Source organism: Trichomycterus rosablanca, chromosome 5, assembly GCF_030014385.1.
Source record: "Trichomycterus rosablanca isolate fTriRos1 chromosome 5, fTriRos1.hap1, whole genome shotgun sequence".
NCBI classification, from domain to species: Eukaryota; Metazoa; Chordata; class Actinopteri; order Siluriformes; family Trichomycteridae; genus Trichomycterus; species Trichomycterus rosablanca.
Window position 1 is genome coordinate 37981420 of NC_085992.1, and position 20981 is coordinate 38002400.

Below are 20981 nucleotides of genomic sequence, written 5' to 3' on the forward strand. Positions count from 1 at the left end.
ATGTGTAAATACATGATGTTAAAATCCTAATAAATAAATAAATTATAGCTGAAGAATTAAATCATCAAATTATAATACATTGTGCTTTTTTTAGCAGGCGCTTTGTCCAAAGCATTAACTGTAACTGAATAGAGGCCCAACAGTGGCAACTTGGCTGTGGCCTTGACCCACTGACATTCTGGTTAATAGTCCAGTACCGTAACCACTGAGTTAACAGTGCTTTGACATGTAAAAATTGGTATACAGTAACAGCAACAACAACAACAGTGCTCTGACAATATCTGGTGTATAGATGTAACAGAAGCTGAACAGGGTTAGGTTTGGTTAAAACTTGTAGCTGTATTTATTATTATTACTACTACTATTAATAATATTATGACTTGGATAAAAGTCAGATTACAATGTATTAGTAATTATTAAATCTGGGTAATTTCATGAGGTTTACATTTTTGTGACTATATCACTTGTAATCTCACGGTTGGACTACTGCAACTCCCTGCTGGCATGTGCTCCCATGTCCACCATTAAACCCTTGCAGCTCATTCAAAATGCAGCTGCCCGTCTGGTTTTTAACCAACCTAAATGCTGCCACATCACCCCACTACTGCGTTCTCTTCACTGGCTTCCTGTAGCTGCATGCATTCAGTTTAAAACACTGATGCTCACCTACAAAGCCAAAAATGGACCAGCCCCAAGTTACCTTCAAGGTCTAATCAAACCCCGCTCTGTACCACGCAACCTCCGAGCCACTAGTCTCGCTCGACTTGATCCTCCACCCAGAACTAGAGGAAGGCAAGCATCAAGGCTCTTCTCTGTACTGGCACCCAAGTGGTGGAACGAACTTCCTCTGTCTGTCAGAACTTCTGAGTCTCTTGCTGTCTTTAAAAAATGATTAAAACCACCTCTTTACTAAATACTTAAGCTGACATGTACTTACTTACTAACACTCACTAATACTAATTCATTTGTTGCAAAAATAAAAAAATTTGGTTCTAACAGGGTTTTAGCAGATTTGTGTTCTTGGACTGTTGTCTACTTAAACTAGAGTATGGTAATGTTTACTATGGAAGCACTTCTGTACGTCGCTCTGGATTAGAGCGTCTGCTAAATGCCGAAAATGTAAATGTAAATGAGAAGTTTTATGGTACACTAAAACAACAAATTAAACAAAATATATTTTATTAAAGTATGACTCAATGTAAATCATCAATCTATAGAACATTCCTTTCCTTTCTTTGATCCGTTTCTGTGCTGTGTACATGCCATATCAGTAGTTGTAGAAGGCATGCTTTAGGACATATTTTATGAGTCCATTGTATTATAGCTTCTGGAATGTGGGAAGAATGTTTCAGCCAACCTGAAACCAGCACGGGTTACACTCTTAACCTCAATGTGCATAAGGAACACCTTGAGATTATTCACACTACCTATGACTGGTAGGCATTGTGACTCAATAGGCAGTGTGTTAATGGGAAATGTTGTTATATTTATATTGTACAGCAGTACACTAAAGTCACTTTATATATACAGTATTTAAAACCACCTCCTTGTTTCTACACTCACTGTCCATTTCATCAGCTCCACTTACCATATAGGAGCACTTTGTAGTTCTACAATTACTGACTGTAGTCCATCTGTTTCTCTGCATACTTTGTTAGCCCCCTTTCATGCTGTTCTTCAATGGTCAGGACCCCCACAGGACCACTACAGAGTAGGTATTATTTGGGTGGTGGATCATTCTATTCTTAGCACAGCAGTGACACTGACATGGTGGTGGTGTGTTAGTGTGTGTTGTGCTGGTATGAGTGAATAAGACACAGCAGCGCTGCTGGAGTTTTTCAACACCTCACTGTCCCTGCTGGCCTGAGAATAGTCCACCAACCAAAAATATATCCAGCCAACAGCTCCCTGTGGGCAGCGTCCTGTGACCACTGATGAAGGTCTAGAAGATGACCAACTCAAACAGCAGCAATAAATGAGCGATCGTCTCTGACTTTACATCTACAAGGTGGACCAACTAGGTAGGAGTGTCTAATAGAGTGGACAGTGAGTGGACACGGTATTTAAAAACTCCAGCAGCGCTGCTGTGTCTGATCCACTCATACCAGCACAACACACACTAACACACCACCACCATGTCAGTGTCACTGCAGTGCTGAGATTGATCCACCACCTAAATAATACCTGCTCTGTGGGGGTCCTGACCATTGAAGAACAGGGTGAAAGCAGGCTAAAAAGGTATGTAGAAAATAGATGGACTACAGTCAGTAATTGCAGAACAACAAAGTGCTTCTATATGGTAAGTGGAGATGATAAAATGGACAGTGTGTGTAGAAACAAGGAGGTGGTTTTAATGTTATGGCTGATCAGTGTATATATAATGCAGCCAAATATGCTAAGTAATGCTTATATAAAAACAATACTGCAACTTTCTTCAACACTTCGACTTTGATAAATCACTGTTGAATCCGGTTTTCTTCAGGATCATGTGCACCCTGATCAGGTTGTAGCAATTCCTCAAAAATGAATAAGCAAACTTTACTGCCCTGCTCCTAAGTTAATGACGTTCTTACACTGCTTCCTCCCTTTGTTTCTCAACTTCTCAACTTGATATTCATCGCTCTCACAGGCATACTGGCCTATTTTTGTTTACAGGAAATGAGTGGTAGTAAGAGTGTGCCTTGAAACAGTTCCATCCAATTAGGTCATTTCCACAATTCGGAATATAGGAAATGGGTGTGACGCCATTTCATTCATTTTACAGCTTTCATATTTATAATTGCATTTATTGCAATATCAATTTCCAGTTATTGGAAATATGTCACACTTGATATAATATAATGTTATTTGTCTAAGTAAAATGTTATCTAATACAACCTTGTGGGGAAAAATTACATGACACATGTGCATGAAACATGAGAGTCTGTTTATTCATTTAATGCCTCAGTAATTATTTTAGCCTACACTTCCCACCCCCTCTCTGTCCTCATTACGACTATTTATTTATTCATTCATTCTCTGTCTCTTTTACCACCACTTTATTTTATTCAGGCCAGCAGTGGGTAAAATTCATTGGGCAAATGGGAGGAAACACCCCTGTCAGGTTGCCAGTCTATCACAGGGCAAACACACACAAAAACATTTAAGGAATTTTGGTATCTCCAATTCACCTCACTTTCAAGTTTTTGTACTGGGTGATGAAACCGGAGCTCCCGGAGGAAACCCATGCAGACACGGGGAGAACTCAACACAGAAGGACCCGGACCGCTCCACCTAGGAATCAAACCCAGGACCTTCATGCTGTAGGTGACATTACTACCCACCTAGCCACCAAGCCACCTTGCCACCCTATTATTATTATTACCACACATCTTTAATATTCACCTGATCAGGGTCTGGTGCCACCAGTAAGCACAGAGCAAGGCAGAATAACACCCTGGAAAATGGCAGCAATTCATCCCAGAATACCACATTTATTTACACATGGGGAGAACACGCCAAAGTTTTTAAAGACAGTGGCTGAGGGTGAGGATCAAACCCCAATCCTAACCCACTGTTCAATTGATGACATATTCATATTCTAATTGTTTTCCTTTTTTATTATGTGCATAAATCTTTCTAACAATTTATTCAGTTGTCCAATTTCACTTATAAGTGTACCATACTGCTTGACAGCTGCAAAACTAGAAGTGTAAGGGCTAGTCTGTGCTCCATTCAAAACATATAAAACTTGCCACCTGCTTTCACGAGGTAGATAAACACAATAAAGTATGCACAAAATGTTTTCTCGATTCCTGAGTTTTTACATAGGCCAGAATGACATAAATGCAATATTTAGGCTATCCCTGCCACCCAGAATGCAGAAACACTTACGCTATCTTGGACAAAATTGGCAATAAAGATTAAGTTTGATTATTTTAGAACATATTTATAAAAATAAAAAAGACCAGCACTTGTTGTTTACAAATATTACAACTTTATTTATTAAAAATAATTTTGAATAGAAATGCAATATGCATACTGAAATATGTCATTCATACTGGTATAGTACAATATACAGTATAAAGACGGCCTTCTCGTCTTTTGTCTGTAGCCCAACAAACAAATATTTGTCTAACACATCAACACTTTTACATTTGTTCCATAAAACCCATCTGATAAATCAGTATTTAAGCATGTAAATACATTTAGAAGTATACACTATACAGTAATTTATCTAGCGTAAACCAGTATACATACAGCTAAACTCATGTTCCATGTCTGATCCACTGTTCCACTTTTCTGTAAGAGTACATGAGTTACTTTTACTTGACATAGCAGTTATACAGTATTTTTGAATATATTTGTGGCACGTATGGAGAAAGCACTTAAGGCCCTGATTTACTAAGGTTTTGTATAAAAATCACTACATTGCAGTCTAATAACTGTATGTTTTTATTCATTTATTTATCTTTATTTGACCGGGCAAGATATTAAGAACAGATTCTTATTTACAGTGACAGCCTGGCAAGTGACAAGGAACACTAGTGGAAAGAAGAAGTGGAAAACAAGGAGGAGATGGACAAAGAGAAAAGAAAGGAAAGAGAAGAAACATCCTACATAACATAAACAGTTATGTCATTAAACATGACTTTGATTAAATTCTTAAAAGCAGTAACTAAATGAATTTATCTTTTTTTTTTTTAACAGATTCCAGTCATTAGAAGCAGCAAATTGAAAAATCAGACCAAAAATGCATTGGATTTAGGGACTTTTATGCATTTTATTATGTGGATTGGGGGGTGCTTCTAGTGATTTACTGCTTAAGGTTTTGGGAATTAAATTTGTATTTGATAACAATATTGACTGAGGATCTTAAACAATGTAAAAAAAAAAGTATTCCTGCAATAACACTAAACAATAAAAGTAGAAATGACCAAACAAGATAAAGCTGCTACATTTATTCTGCTTGTATATTATGTTTTAATCAAACTGACTACCCCACACACCTTAAAAATAAATTAGTTTTACTACATGTGGGCAAGTAGGCCTGAGTATTTGCTGTTTTAGTAAATCATGGAGTCAGCAAGGCATCAAATCAGTAAATTTGAGAAGCAACTTCCCAACATGAAGAAATAAAAAGCAAATCTGATATTTATACTGTATGTTGTTACCTTTAGCAGGTGGAAGCTGGATAAAACTAAGCATGATATTTTCACAGTGCAAACTGCCCACTCACTGTTAATTTAAACTTGCAACTGACAGCTATATAATATTATTTAAATTGATTTTTTTGCCTGTACTTTAGATTAATTTATACTGAACTGCACACCTACACAAACCATTGTGCAAAATAGGCAAATCAGCTTGAACATTGTTGTTGCTGTTATAAGGTTTGCAGTTTCAGACACACTTACAAGCTCTTAGTAAATCAAGGCCTTTCAGTCATAGTTGATTGCATGTTCATACACTGGACATTCCTACATGTTTAGAAAAACAACATACCATTACAAATTATGTAACACCTGACAGACCACAGAACTGTCATAGATCAGCTTTAGTGTTTGTTTAACACAATCTGCCATCATTATACTGAAATATGCCCACAGATAGAGAAATCTAGATAAGAAATAACTTACATTTATATACATTGTAGACTGGGCATTTTGGGCGGCACGGTGGCTCAGTGGGTAGCACTGTCGCCTCACAGCAAGAAGGTCCTGGGTTCGATCCCAAGGTGGGGCGGTCCGGGTCCTTTCTGTGCGGAGTTTGCACGTTCTCCCCGTGTACGCGTGGGTTTCCTCCGGGTGCTCCGGTTTCCTCCCACAGTCCAAAAACATGCCACCAGGCTAATTGGAAACACTGAATTGTCCTATAGATACCTAGCCGCTAGATGCACAAACCAGTGCATTGTAGTGCCGGGCTCAAGCCCGGATAAAATAGGGAGGGTTGTGTCAGGAAGGGCATCCGGCGTAAAAATTGTGCCAAATCAATGCGCGGATCATGATCCGCCGAGAGCCGACCCCGTAACCGAACGGGACAAAGGCCGAGGAAAGGAAAAAAGTACACTGGGCATTTTAATATGTGATCCCTGTATGTACGCACACCTAATGTACACTTGCTTAGAACAACCTCTAGTATTGTGAGGCAATATAATTTTTCAGAAATAGTAGTTTTTTTAAATACAGATATTTCATAAAAAGTCTAGAACAGACTAAGCAGTTTGTACTATGAAACAAACAGACAAATTAAAAATCAACCAGAATAAACATTCAGAGAACCAAAATGAGTACAGATTGTTCCACACAGGTTAACTGCATAATTTTGGTCCCCTTGCTCATATAAAAGGGTCACTGCAAGTTGTTCTGACTGATTATCTGATCAGTACAAAGAGGCGTCCTGAAGAGAATGGTCATTCCAGGATTAAAAAAGATACAAGGAGTTACTGAATGGCTTAAAATGGCATACAAATGATAAATATCATATACATGGGCATTTCCAGTTACCTTAACCAGCTTCCAGTTACCTTAACCAATAACTCCAAATTTAGTCCTAGCCAAAAACTACACAGTACTTAACTAAATGTTTTCTATGACACAATAGCTAAAAAAATGTGAATAAGTAAAGTGCTAGCACATGCTTCCTCTGGGACACATTAAGTCAGCAACTGCTTCTTCTCAAATTGAAAAAATGATTGGTCTTGAACGAAGGTTAACTGTTCTACTCTATACAAAAGCTTACAGATGTTCAAGATGTGACATGCCTAATGTAGCACTGATCAATTTATTTAATTCTGTTGCATCAACATTTTTAGTTATGTGTTCCCTTGTGTACCAAGATATTTGCTTTACAAATACCCAAAAGCCTTATAAGAAACGTTTAAACAGTATTTTATGGCATTGACCATAAAACAAATAAAGCAGCCATTTAAATAAGTCTATTATGCACTTATATGAACATATACATATTATGTTTTACATTATGGATGTCAGGTATGAGGTCGCTTCCATTTTTCCATCCGTTCCCTTAATGCAGAGGATCACACTTTACACCACACCACCACAGTCTCTTTTCTTTCTGTTCTTTTTTGTCAGGGATCTGTACAACTTAACCATATCCACCTCTTTTGGAAAATGTCACCCATCGTACTCCATCAGTTTACTGTCCAGCTGAAAAACAATAGCAAAGTGGGCAGCTGTAAATACAAGATGTGATATCAGCTACAGTTAAACAACATTGCAGGGAGAGCTTGGTCTGTAGTATTGTATACTATCTACTATGCATAGCAAATTAAAGATAAATCATATTATTTTTGACCTCTGCGTGGCATTGTGGGCAATAATTAGATAAACATTGTCAAGAAAATTATGTATCATTTAGATCAAGGGTGTCAAACTTATTTTTACTGAGGGCCACATCTGCATTATGGTGGCCCTCCAAGGAACGATTGTAACGTATCCTGCTGTGATTGCAGTCTGCCTTTTAAGTCTTGGACAATTTGTTGTTTTTCCTGGAGGCTAAATTCTGTGTTTAGTTTTTCTACTTAAAGCACAGTTCATTAAATTACCTCCTTCTGCTTCAGTTTTCTCTTCTTGTACATTTTAAGATTACTTGTAAATATTTCTCAACATCACTTGTTGGAAAACCACCTCAGTTAAACACTGATGTGGAAACACTGCCATCTAGTGGGGGGATGCGGTCACTTTGCCGGTCACAAAATCGGCATGCATAGTGGGAGATGCAGTTTATGTACGATTTTACAGTGTATGTTAAGGGCCACATAAAATGATGTGGCGGGCCAGATTTGGCCAGCGGGTCTTGAGTTTGACTTGTGATTTAGATATAGTAGATATATAGTACATAGTGGTGATGTACTGTAGAACACCAAATCCATTTTTAAATATTTTTTTCAAAGTTTTTAAGCAATACTGTTATTCAAATCAATTTAAATATTCATAACAATTGATTTTATACTATGAAATTTTGAGAAGTTTGGAATTATGAACATGTCAGTAAATTTTGTTGAGGAAACTATTGAGGAAACACAACATGCAGTTTTGTGTACAATGTGTGTATAAACATAAACACAACAATGTATATTTAACGTTTGAACCATTTATACTGTTATAAATATATAACACTATTTCAAACAGGGTTTATTACTGACCTGTTCATGTTAGGGAACCCAATGATAGTCCAGTTTCTGATTGCTGAGGACAATCATCGAGTTTCTGTCTTTCCTGGACAGTTCAGATGATCTCTGTTCAGGCCTTTAAAAGAAACAACAATGATTATGAACAATGCATGCACTGGTATTGCGTTTTTATTGTCATAAAACATCGCCTTTCTAACAAATCAATTTATTAATAGTCTACTGTTAGAGCTGCCCAGTTAAGTGTAATTGATGTTTTTGTGAGGAAGCAATGACTAGAAGCATAAAAAGTTAGTCAACGAGGCCACAAATGCAAAAAAATCACCTCGTCTTTTTCAACAGTCAATCAAAAGTTATAAGAATTGAGGCACCTTAACACAAGCCTAAAATTATCATATGCAATGCCAAAAGTCATTGAGAGTTGTGTAAAGCACACATACATTGGGCTTGGAAGATTTAATAATGCTCTGGGGTTATTTATCATGCTTTAACTGCTGGCAGCCTGACAGACAAATCTGAATTCACCAGAGAAATTCTACAGTCAGCTAAAACAGTTCCAACTGTTTTTGTGAAGGACAAATAATTTAGACTAAACATATGTAAATATCTGGCCTCAGGAAATTCTTGCTTGGAAACAAACTGAATAAGACAGATTCATATCTCATATAATGAGTGAAATGCACACAGAATTCCAATAGTTCTCTGAGCACAATGTGAACCTGACACATGAACCCTGTAACTATTCATCTGAGCCTGGGCCAAACCACGTGTGAGGAGGACTGCAGCTCACTAGTGCATGAGGTTGAGGGGGCAGAGAAATAGTTTTTCTTTCCACAAGATATCTTACTCCCACTAGATTCCTTTTACAAACAGCCCTTACACAAAGCAATGGTCCTTACACTTTCAAATTGATAAACATGTTACTTATAATGAATCCTACTGGCAAAACATTCTAATCAGAAAACGACCTAAGAAAAATATTAGTGTGTGTATATTTGGTACATACAGTATATCATAATTGTGAGAAAATGCTTCCTACACTAATTACTACAAAGGCACAACTACAAAGTATGTGAAATAAAGTGTGTTTTGAGTTTGAGTTCATGGGCATGTTTGCATTTACATTTTCAGTATTTAGCGGACGCTTTATTCCAAAGTGACGTACAGTACTGTGACAGTATACAGTCTAAGCAATTGAGGGATAAGGGCCTTGCTCATGGGCCCAACAGTGGCAACCTGGCAGTGGTGGGGCTTGAACCGGCAACTTTTAATTACTAGTCCAGTACCTTAACCACTAAGCTACCACTCCCCTACCACTCTGTTTGGAAGCATATTTAAAGTGTTTTGTGCATATTTAAAGTGTTATATTTAAAGTGTTTTGTATGGCTAAATACAGTGTATAACCATCTTTGCATCCATCCCTCTATTCATCCATCCATTCAGGATTAGGACCAGTTCTTAATCACTATAGAATATAAAATAGCTGTTTATGCATTTACAATGTTAGTATAATAATTATTATAACTCTTTTAAAATTTGTAACTATAATTTACATTTAAATAATGATCTAATAATTTTTAAAAATCTAATAATGTTTCTGGGCGGCACAGTGGCTCGGTGGGTAGCCCTGTCGCCTCACAGCAAGAAGGCCCTGGGTTCGATTTCCAGGCGGGGTGGTCTGGGTCCTTTGTGTGCGGAGTTTGCATGTTCTCCCCGTGTCTGCGTGGGTTTCCTCTGGGAGCTCCGGTTTCCTCCCACAGTCCAAAAACATGCAGTCAGGTTAATTGGAGACACTGAATTGCCCTATAGGTGAATGGGTGTGGGTGTGGGTGTGTATGTGTGTCTGCCCTGCGATGGACTGGTGCCCCGTCCAGGGTGTTACTGTGTGCCTTGCGCCCATTGAAAAGTAGGGAAGAGGCTCCAGCACCATTCCCCTCCCCCCGCACGACCCTAACTGGAGTAAAGCAGTTAAGATAGTGAGTGAATGAGTAATAATGTTTCTACCTAATTTTAAGAAATGAAAAAAATTTAACTCTTATGTAAACTTTAACTTTTATTATCAAATATCTATGAACTTGATGCCAAAAGTGTTCAGCTGTTACAGAATTATAATCTATGGTCTCGGTAACACCAAATTTACCAGAATTCTGATGAACCAACAGCAAGTAAGCACCTTGATAAGTTCAAGTTTGTGGTTTCCATCTATTTAAGTCTGTGTGTATTAGCTCTACATCTGTGATACTGAATTCAGAATCCATAGTGCAGGAAAGATAATAAGTAATCAAAAACTTTAATTGTACTTTTATTAATGCGCTTCAAAAACAAATGCAGTAACTCATCTTCCTTTAGGCTTTCTAGTAGTCCAGTGGTCTCCAACCACCGGGCCGCGGACCGGTACTGGTCCGTGGGTCATTTATTACCAGGCCGCACAGAAAGAATAAATAATTAGAGATCAGTACATTAGCTATGAAAACACAGCTTGTTTTTATTTTTAACTCATGGGTGTTTATCGTCTCATATCACCCCCAGGTGGAAGCAGTGTCTCGTTGCAGCAAAAGCAAGCTCATTTGTGAGTAGTATAGTTATTCTATTTTAAGTCCCTCTGCCCCCGCCAGTCCGTAAAATTATAATTTTATATGAAACCGGTCCGTGGTGCAAAAAAGGTTGGGAAGCGCTGTAGAAGTCTATATGCCCTAATGGCCACCTAGTGGAGAGACAAATCATTTTCAACTTAAAGTACTGTTTATTTAACTGTAAAATACTTGAAGATTACATAAAGCTTGGGTTACTTCATTTAGTAATAACAACACAGGTAAATATTTTTATTAATAAATTATTGTGGTTAATGCTTTTCCTGGTAGTGATACATCTACCAAAACTGACAGTTATAAACTGGACTGCCAGTAAATCTGCTCACACACTAAAGCTTGTTTTGAGATATACACAAGAAAGATTACAGTGCAGCAACAAAATATCTTTTTTTAATCATTGTAATCTAATGTACGATCACACAGTTTAGAGTTACAAGACGCATGTGATTTATCTTCACTTGATTTAAAAGTGAAACCTATACTCAATGATGAAAGTAATTCAAATGTGTTCTGGGAGGTTTTCATGTTAGATGTGGTAACAGGTCAGGCTTATTATGTTTACTTTAAAATCCACTTACATTTGTTATCTTTGGCTTAAAGGTTTTGAATATCCTCATTTACAAATGTGCAAATTGTTTTAAACAATAGAGTATTACTCATGCAATTATCCCTATGTTTGCTGTTTTAGTTTCTAATTTATTGTAACATTTATACCATGACACAGTGTCAAATAGTATTTTATGACTAACACAGATTAAACATCCTGAACAATTTGTATATTATTCTTATGCCTACAAGCCAGCAAAGTTGCATATAATATTTACTAACAAAACTGATATAATCTCACTGCCGAATAAAGTATTGGGTAAAATTTTCTTGTAACATAGTAAAGGGCTTTAATTGCACTATAAAAAAATATTTTTGCTGGCAAAGCAGAACCCTCGTGCAAAGGGCTTCAGTTCTGCTGCATTAAAAACTAATTAAAACATTCAAAACAAGCTATTAAAGCTCTGAACATTTTGTTCGATCTCCAAGATGTATGTACCATTAGAATTTAGTGTTACTTAACATTTCACATTTTAGAGGAAGATATTTTTGCATTTATGCATTGTTTATTCTTTAATAAATGAATAAAAAGTAAATTGTATAACTTTAATTGTTAAGGTATAGTCTGCACTCACATAGCACTACCTGTTTACTAAATATAAAGCAAAAGGTATCTTATAAGGTCATATCCAGCCCTCATATCACACGCAAGTAAAATTCTGCTGAAGATTATTCAGACTAAAGTCTCACTTCAAAAGAGAACTGCCAGATGTGTAAACAGGATTCAGAAAGGACAGAGGAAGAGATATTATCACAGATGTACGCTGGATTATAGAAAAAGCCAAGGAATTCAAGAAGGACATCAGTATGTGCTTAATTGATTGCAGCAAAGTTTTCGACAGTATTGCCCAAACAAAATTATGAAATGTCCTTGAGAAGATGGGAATACCAGAGCGTCTCATTCTAATGAGGAATCTTTATACTGATCAACAAGCCACAGTCATGACAGAAAACAGATTGGAAAAGGAATTAGAAAAAGCTGCATTCTGTCACCATTCCTGTTCAACTTTTGTGCTTAACACATAATGAGAGCTGGAGGAAGATTATTGAGGATTTAAGACAATAGGATTTAACATGCTGATGATAAAACACTTATACCATAAAATGAGAAAGACCTGAGGGGACAAAAGACTAGACTTATAAAGACGCTCAATATGAAAAAGACAAAATCACTATGACCAGGAAGGGCCACTAATTTTACCATGTCAAATTGTGGACAGCTTTTGCCTACTTGGATCAATTTTTAACAACACAGACTCCAGCAGTCAGTAAATATGACACAGTTTGGCAACTGGCAGAACTAGAATGAAGGAACTGGATCTTTAGATGTAACGATTTGTCTGTTGGGTGACATACCGGTATAGCTGTGGACACGATCTCTTAAAGGAGCTGGCGGACAGTCCCAGTCTGCTCTGGTTCCTCAGCCTGCTTTTCCTTACCAGATCCTTTACTCTGCCCCATGTGTAGTTCTCTGACTAAATAAACAGCACATACACAATGTTGGATACAATTCTATGAACACAATCTTATATAATTATCAATCACATATAAATTTGGGTAGAACTGTTAAGCAGCTGGTAAAGTGGGTAGCTGCTCAGCAACATGGTTTCTCATCTACTTGTTTTTGGAAGAAGGGCAGAAATCACATTACTTTGAGAAAACCTACACAGACATGTAAAGAATGGGTTTCTGGTGCTGTGTGGATCAGTTACTACACTATACCAATTAGACATAGATGCTTATTTTTCTGTATTGCAAATTATTGTTATTGAAATCAGATAATTAATCACTATGTCCCTCTTATTATATGTTTTAGCTTTAAGAATACCTTAAGTACTTTGTTTTACTTCAGACTGCAAAGTACAATGTTCAATCTTAGGAATGCTCTAAGGCAGGGAAGCTTTAGGGGAAAATGGCATACCCCTATCTGTGCACCCTTTTGTTTAGTTAATAGAACTAGATATTTCTACATATCCTATGGGCCAAGAGTTTGCGGAGACCAGAAATTCAAACATCTTTCCTCTAATTGTATCCATCCATCTCGTTGCTGGCTGTCCTCTTTCTCTTTAACTATTCCAGGCATAATTGTCTTTTCCATAATATATATATATATATATATATATATATATATATATATATATATATATATATATATATATAACAGAGCTTTACTTTAGTTATCTGGACTACAATTGAGTGGTTTGGTTTGATTTGGTCAAAAATCCATTTGTTTGGTTTTTTGGCTGTCCAAGGTACTCTCAGACATCTTTGCCAGTACCAAAGTTCAAAGCCACTGATATTCTTCCTGTCCTGCTTCCATCCATAAAACACCACAAAGATTACCACAGTCTGGAAAGTTATGATCTTTGTTTGGAGAGACAAATTATTTTGAGAGACAAATCTGAAGATCTGCTGGATCCTTTGCTGTTAGTAATTGATCCAAATAGGAAAAAGCTGTTCACCACTTTAACATGCTCTTCATCGATGGTAAAGTTAGTCCTCCTTCCTGTTGTTGAAGTTTGTCACCTTGATACTGAGCTGATTTCCCATCTTTTTACTCTGTTGGTGTCTACATACTTTTAGCCAAATAGGGTATTTTGGTCATCATTTTACACTTGTGAGTTTGGTTGTATAGTTTAATTAGTTTATTCATTAGCTTCAAGATTACATTGCACTTCATGAGAAGTGAATCAACTGTAGCTTATGTTCTACTTAGAAATAGTGTTATTCTTATTACGTATGAGTACTGGTTGATGATGGATTCTTAGTGTGAGTCAGAGAGGAGTCAACTGGAGTTTATCAGTATGACTTACTCTTCTATGGGGAGAAGAGAGGATCTCTGAGCTGTCACTCAGGTATCTGGACTCCCCCTCAGCATAACTCCTCCTGGTAAAGCCCCTTCTCCTCAGTGTCCCCGTCGACTGGCAGTCTCCCTCACAATCTGTTTAAAAATCATATCAGGTATACATTACTGGATAGTGTTACACAGTCAGAAACAGTTAGGAAAAGAAAGAATTGTTATGACAGATGGTGGAGTGAATCATTAAGCCTAGGGGAATTATGCATACTCTTACATTCATGCAGTCAGATTAGCTGCTTAGGAAAGAGGCACGGAGTCCCAGGATTACTGGGAGGTTACACAGTTATACAGTGTTCTCCTTTATAAGTACAGAATGCCAACAATTCCCCTTTAGTGGACTAATCATTTCTCATCCTCCCCCACGAATACTGTTCCATCAACCACCTAGCTCGGGAGTGTCAGATGTTTGGAAAACAAGCAAGAAACAACATTTGGGTAATGATTTTAGTGGTGCTTGGGCAGTATTAGTTTCAAAGGTGAACTCAAGAGGAATTTGTAACTGGAGAGCATTGTGGTTAAGATCTGTGTAATGCAAGAATCATCTTACTAAATCATCACATCATATTATAAACATTCATTTCAAAAGGTCTTAATGGTGTCCATATGGTTAGTTCTCACAGGTGCTAATCAACACGTCTGCAGAAAATATTAATAACAATTATTGATTCCCTTCACAGGGCGGCACGGTCGCTCAGTGGGTAGCACTGTCGCCTCACAGCAAGAAGGTCCTGGGTTCAATCCCCAGGCAGGGCGGTCCGGGTCCTTTCTGTGCGGAGTTTGCATGTTCTCCCCGTGTCTGTGTGGGTTTCCTCCGGGAGCTCCGGTTTCCTCCCACAGTCCAAAAACATGCAGTCAAGTTAAATGGAGACACTGAATTGCCCTATAGGTGAATGGGTGTGTGCATGTTTGTGTCTGCCCTGCGATGGACTGGCACCCCGTCAAGGGTGTTACTGTGTGCCTTGCGCCCATTGAAAAGCTGGGATAGGCTCCAGCACACACACACACACACACATACACACCCGTGACCCTAATTAAATAAGCAGTTAAGACAGTGAGTGAGAGTGAGTGAATTCTCTCCTCAATGAAAAAGGTTATGAATAATTCTGCCATTTTAAAAAAAGGGTCAGACTTGTCCAACACACTCAGAAATTGGAATTGTCCAATACTTGTCATAAAGTCATAAAGAAAACACATTTGTTGTCTCAGATAGAGACTAGCATATGGTCTTAGTAGAAAGACTGGCTTCAAAGATTTGCAGCTTGTATTATTACATTTGTATATAAACCAACAAGAAATACACATTAGAACCACCCCCTAAAATGTGCCTTCCAATGGCTATTTTATAACAAATGTACATGTCACGACAGGGATTTAATAAATGTTGGTCCAATGGTAGTTACTTATAGTAAGTGCATTGAAGGCTGGTATGTCCCCAATAGGCAAGCTAACTGCTAAAACCATCCTCTATTACTAGAATTAGCGATTTAAGTTGTTTTAGTAATTAAAAACATGTTTTGGAGCAAGCAATTCACTCAGTGCCCACAAGAGGTGCTCTAAACCACCTAGATTAACTAGGCCCCAAGCATTCTGGACCTTTGCTAAATCATGTGGATGGGGGTTTCTTTGGAATAGAATATGGTGAGTATATATAAACTTGATTATTTTAATACAAACTATTTTGTACTTTTTGCAAGCAAAGATGACTTGTGGCTCACCAAACAATTTAGGTCTTTCCCCGTCTATCTTACATAATATTGTAAAAATAATCAAGGAATATTCAACATTCCACTACTGTTGAATGTGTGCAACCTTCGAGCCTTCAGATGGCATTGCATGAGAACCATCATGCTACTGTGGCCAGTTAGCCACATAAGCCCTGCAGTACTTTAAAAAAGCACTGTCAATTAACACAGTCCACCCCTGCATCAAGAATTGCAACCTGACAATTCAATACAGAAAGAAATTATGCATGGTTCTTTGGGCGCAGGCTTATTTAAGATGGGTAAAAAAGACAGTGGAAACATGTATTGTGGTCAGATAAGTCCACATTTTCAGCTTGTTTGGGGCAAAACAGATGTCAAGTTCTCTGTGCCAAAGACACAGAGTGTGTGTACTTGACTGGCCTGCCTGCAGTACAAATCTGTCCCTTATTGAAAATGTATGGTACATCATGAAGAAGACAACGATTATCATTAACAGCTGAAGTCTTGTCTCAAAATTGGGCAACTTGAAAAGATGCAACAATTAGTATCCTGAGATGCCAAACGATGATGAAATTATACATTTATTTATATTTAAAAAATACAATTAAGTTGCTCAGTGAAAACAATAAACGTTTTTGTACTTTGATTAGTTAAAAAAATAAGATAACTAACAACTTTTTTTTAATTCTTTTGCATTGTACAAAATATCCCAACTTTTATGGAAATAGGGTTTGTGCATTGCACCTCTTTAAGCTGTGCTTTGGTTTTTTACTGACCTCTGAAGGCTGGTCGAAGAGGAATGTGTGTGCCCTCTGGAATAGTAGTAAGGTCAGACAGTGTGCCACTGGATGCCTGTAGGCTGCTGTAGTCACTGCGGGAATGTCTGTTCACCTCCTGAAAAGCCAGACCGGCTGCTCCACAATGACAGTGCTGTAAGAAAAAATCCTGAAACATACAGAAAAGAAACAATGACTGGTGAGTAATTCTAGATTCAAATTGAGTTCTCCGTACACTGGCAAGATTGTGATGGGCAAATGATGCTTGATGATGATGCTGCTGCAGCCAGAGATCAAAATTTGCACTTCAATCATTTGTTATTGTTCACACTCACTGGTCAAGAAAAGGCCATTAACCAAACAAACTTGGCTCCAAGAAGCACCACCTGTTTTACATTTATGTAAGTGAAATATGGTCACTGCCCAATCAAAATAATGACTTCAGTAATATCTTTTTATATTTAGTGGGAAACGAGGGGTCCAGTTTCATTGACTGTTACATTTACATTTTACATTCATGGCAACTGTAATTATATATAGCACATACAATTGAAGATTTAGAGTCTTTAGAGACACCTAACAGTGGCAACTTAGGCGTGGTGGGGATTGAACCAGCAACTTTCTGATTACTAGTCCAGTACCTTAAAAGCTGAGCTAACACTGTTGACACTGTGTAATAATAGTGTATTAAGTATTTTGTCATACTGAGTACACTTTTGCCATAGTGAACCAGGACACTACAGACAGCTACAAATTATTATTCTGAATGAATAGCATGATACAATGCTGCTCAGCTTTACCAACATCTACGGAAAGGATAATACAAATGCACATGAACGACAACAAACATGCTGCACATCACACGTGCCTTCCACATTCTTCCCGTACGCACAATTGCACCTTATTTACTTGGAATATCTATTGCACAATTTTTTATACTTGAAGCCTGGCAGTGTACTGTACTATCCATCTGTATTGCACACTTAATTGGATGCTATACTGTTGTTAATGCTGCTGTGTTGTTTATTTTTTGTTTACATATAGTATAACTTTTCTATTCTCTACTTGAAGTCTTCAGTGTACTGTACTGTACATCTTTATCGTACACCTTGTCTGATGTTCTGTTTTATGTCACTGCTGTGTTGTTTCATTCTATGTTTATATATAGTATACCTTTCTATTATTTATTTAGATGTTTATATGTTGACACCTGAACCAAGAGAAATTCCTTGTACACCTGGTACTTGGCTAAATAAAGATTATGATTCAGATTTTTATATTTTACATAGCATTTGCTCTCACTAGTCAGAGTGTGGAGGCAACATATTTGTTTTGAAAAGGTTTGCATGTCTAATGGATCAAATACACTTTTTAGTCTTCATTAAATTCTGATTAAGCACTTAAAACTGCTCCAGTATATAATCAGCATATATTTACATTTGAACAAAATGTCTTGGACATAGGCTAGTTGTGGATTACAAGACTGAGAGTTGAGACTATGTAGGTGGTAACAGCTCATTGTCTGTGTTTCGAAGCATTTTGATCACTACAAATGAAAGCCTGTCATGAGGGAGCAGAGGAGGGTGGCTGGAAGCAGCAGGGAGGAGACTGGAGTCTCAGCTGGACCTATTATTACAGAGACTTGGGCACGTTTCAACAGAGTTCCCCTTGCCTTTTGATGTGTATGATGGCGTGTTGCAGCCCGGGGCCTTTTTATCCAGTACACACACATAATGAGGTGAACTGTTATTCCAGAGAGATTGAGATCAAGCCTTTGCCCAACTTTGAAAACATTGTTCTGTTTAAAAAACATGATACCATTCGTGGTTACTTCCTACTCATGTTTACTAAAGTTACAGACAAACTGTCATGGCAAGGCCAAAAATGATAAACTTCTACAGGCTACAGTGCACACAAAGAATATCAGATTCCCATGTTATGAACTGAAAAGACTGCTCGTCTAAAATAAAAGGAATATACACAGCAGGAAAGCAAAAACCTTTAAATATGACCTTTACCAGATCGTACTAATGAAACCCTGGGACTTTTAAATGAGATGATTCTTGGACTGAATTTTAAAATCACAGTACACTCCATTCTCTTCCTCTTCTCACTTTCTTGCTTTCTTTGATGACTTTGATGTGTGGGGCCCTGCTGAGCTCAATCACTATGTTGCGGAAAGCTTTTCCGGACTCAGGGCCCAACCTGACAGAACCAACACGGTCTGTGAAGAACAAGCAAACATCTACACAATCTGCTGGTGTGGGGTTTTAGTCAAAGAACAGAAGATTGAACTTAAGTTAAAAAAATAGTGAGTAATGATGATTGATTGTAACACTGGTGAAGATGATTTACTCTGCTTAGTCTCTGATTTAGTAAGTAAATACATTTGTTTACTAATGTGGGCAGTCTAAGATTTTGCACAGTTTAATTAATGTGCTGTGGATTATTTGCAAAGAATAACTGACAACACAGATCACACAAAAACAAAACTAAAATACATTTTTTTTGCATTTACTTATCATGTTCTAGTGTATAGTCATACCCCTTTTGTAAGTACTTATGAATAATGTGCTGTCACATAGCTAGTATAGCTGGAATTAAGGCAAATATATTAAGAAGAAATCCCTCAAAACAATAAAATATTGGAATTGGATTGAAATTGGATGAATTGGGACATCAACTGCAAGTCAGGCCACCGTGTTCACCATGACCTCACAAATGCTTTTTTGACTAAATAGGCAGAAAAACATTCCAATTATTTTTTCTATTTTGCATTTTCCCCATTTTTCTCCCAGTTTAGCATAGTCAATCTGCTGCTGGGAACCCCTAGTGGTGCCCAAGGAGGGGGTGACTTGACTGACCCACACTCCCTCCGATGCGGGCGCAGTCTACTGAACCCATTCTTATACACCCACACCTCGGTGGATTTGCGCGTGAGGCCGGCATTGTGCACAGAGTTCCTTTCGCAGCCCCACCACTGTGTTAAATCCAATCATTTCCCACCCTAGTAGACTGGAGACCAATTACGCCTGCTAGATGGCGCCCATCCGACCAGTAGCAGAGCCGAAAACATTCCAATATCTTATGGAAAGCCTTCACAAAAGGTTGTGCAACAAGCTCATGGTCAGATGTCCACATACTTTTGGTCATATAGTTTATAGCCATAATCTTGACTTCTAACATATAATAGTTTAAAAAATCCATTCTCAAAACCCAAGTCTTAAAATTTTAATTGAAACCTTTTTAACTCTAACCTTCCTTCTTCCTAACTTCTTGGCACAAATTGTGCATCAGCTTAGTACCCCAGCCTTAAGTTGTGGTTATTTACATACATAATTAAGTTTCAGGTTGTTATGTCACAGTGCTGGTGTTAAAATACTCCATTTGCACTGACACACCACTAAATACTGTATATATACACACAATTGCATATTTATTAAGGAAAACACACCATATGGATAAAAGGTGTTATAAACATATATGTGCTTTAGGAGAAAATCCCCACTTTACTATTTCTACCTTTATTCTGCACCACTGGCTTCTATCTGACGATAAAAGATCAAAAGTCACTTAACATTTGAAAATGTTAAGTGACAGTGTTAAATGTTAATGTTCAATTTCAAAAACTATACTTTTAAAGTATTCACGTGACAATATTTTTCTAATTGTAAGCAGCCAACAATCCCAATTTAATGTTTCATGGTTCTACAGCTTGACTCACAGTTTCACATAATACCAAACACATTTATCAGTAATATGTAAAATATGTAAAGGACCAGTGGAAAGACACACACTGACACACACTATGCTAGCAAACATTCTTTTATATTACCACATAGCATTAGAATGAGACAAATGCATATTTGTTTTTGAGGGAGGTTCTGAGTGGCCCTGAAATCTGTGCTGCATATGTGTGTGTGTGTGTGTGTGTGTGTGTGTGCGCGTGTGTGTGGTTGAGTTCGAGCCCAGCTGCTCTGCTTATTAAATGCACTTTCATCTTATATGACAACTCACTCCTTATACCCATTCAGACCCAGCTGGACTTTTATTGAGGCGGCATGCACAGATAAGCTTTCATTCATGGAAAAACTTATATAAGAGTGCTTTACCTGGGGGCTTAGACCCACAAGAAATAAAAAGCAAAAAACAACAGGACAATAAAGACTTGATTAAGAATAGCCAGAATCATGCCACAGTCACCCAAATTTAATTTACTCTCACATAGCTATATAACTTTTGCTAACACCACATCTTTTTTTTAAACCCAGTTGTTTCAGAGGCCAGTTGGCACAGTGGTATATTCCCAACACT

At 37.5% G+C, this 20981-nt stretch overlaps 1 protein-coding gene across 1 annotated transcript in view; it reads right to left on the bottom strand.

The window, feature by feature from the left end:
* Positions 1–6893: 6893 nt before the first annotated feature.
* si:ch211-250c4.3 (uncharacterized protein LOC100535981 homolog) overlaps positions 6894–20981 on the bottom strand; it is a 39193-nt gene continuing 25105 nt past the window's right edge. The window contains exons 4-8 of the mRNA XM_062995168.1: positions 16668–16836; positions 14142–14269; positions 12685–12803; positions 8147–8249; positions 6894–7148 (exon numbers count right to left, since the gene is read on the bottom strand). Coding sequence (XP_062851238.1) covers positions 8156–8249; positions 12685–12803; positions 14142–14269; positions 16668–16836 — 510 coding nt within the window. The 3' untranslated portion in view covers positions 6894–7148; positions 8147–8155. The remainder of the gene's footprint in view (positions 7149–8146; positions 8250–12684; positions 12804–14141; positions 14270–16667; positions 16837–20981) is intronic.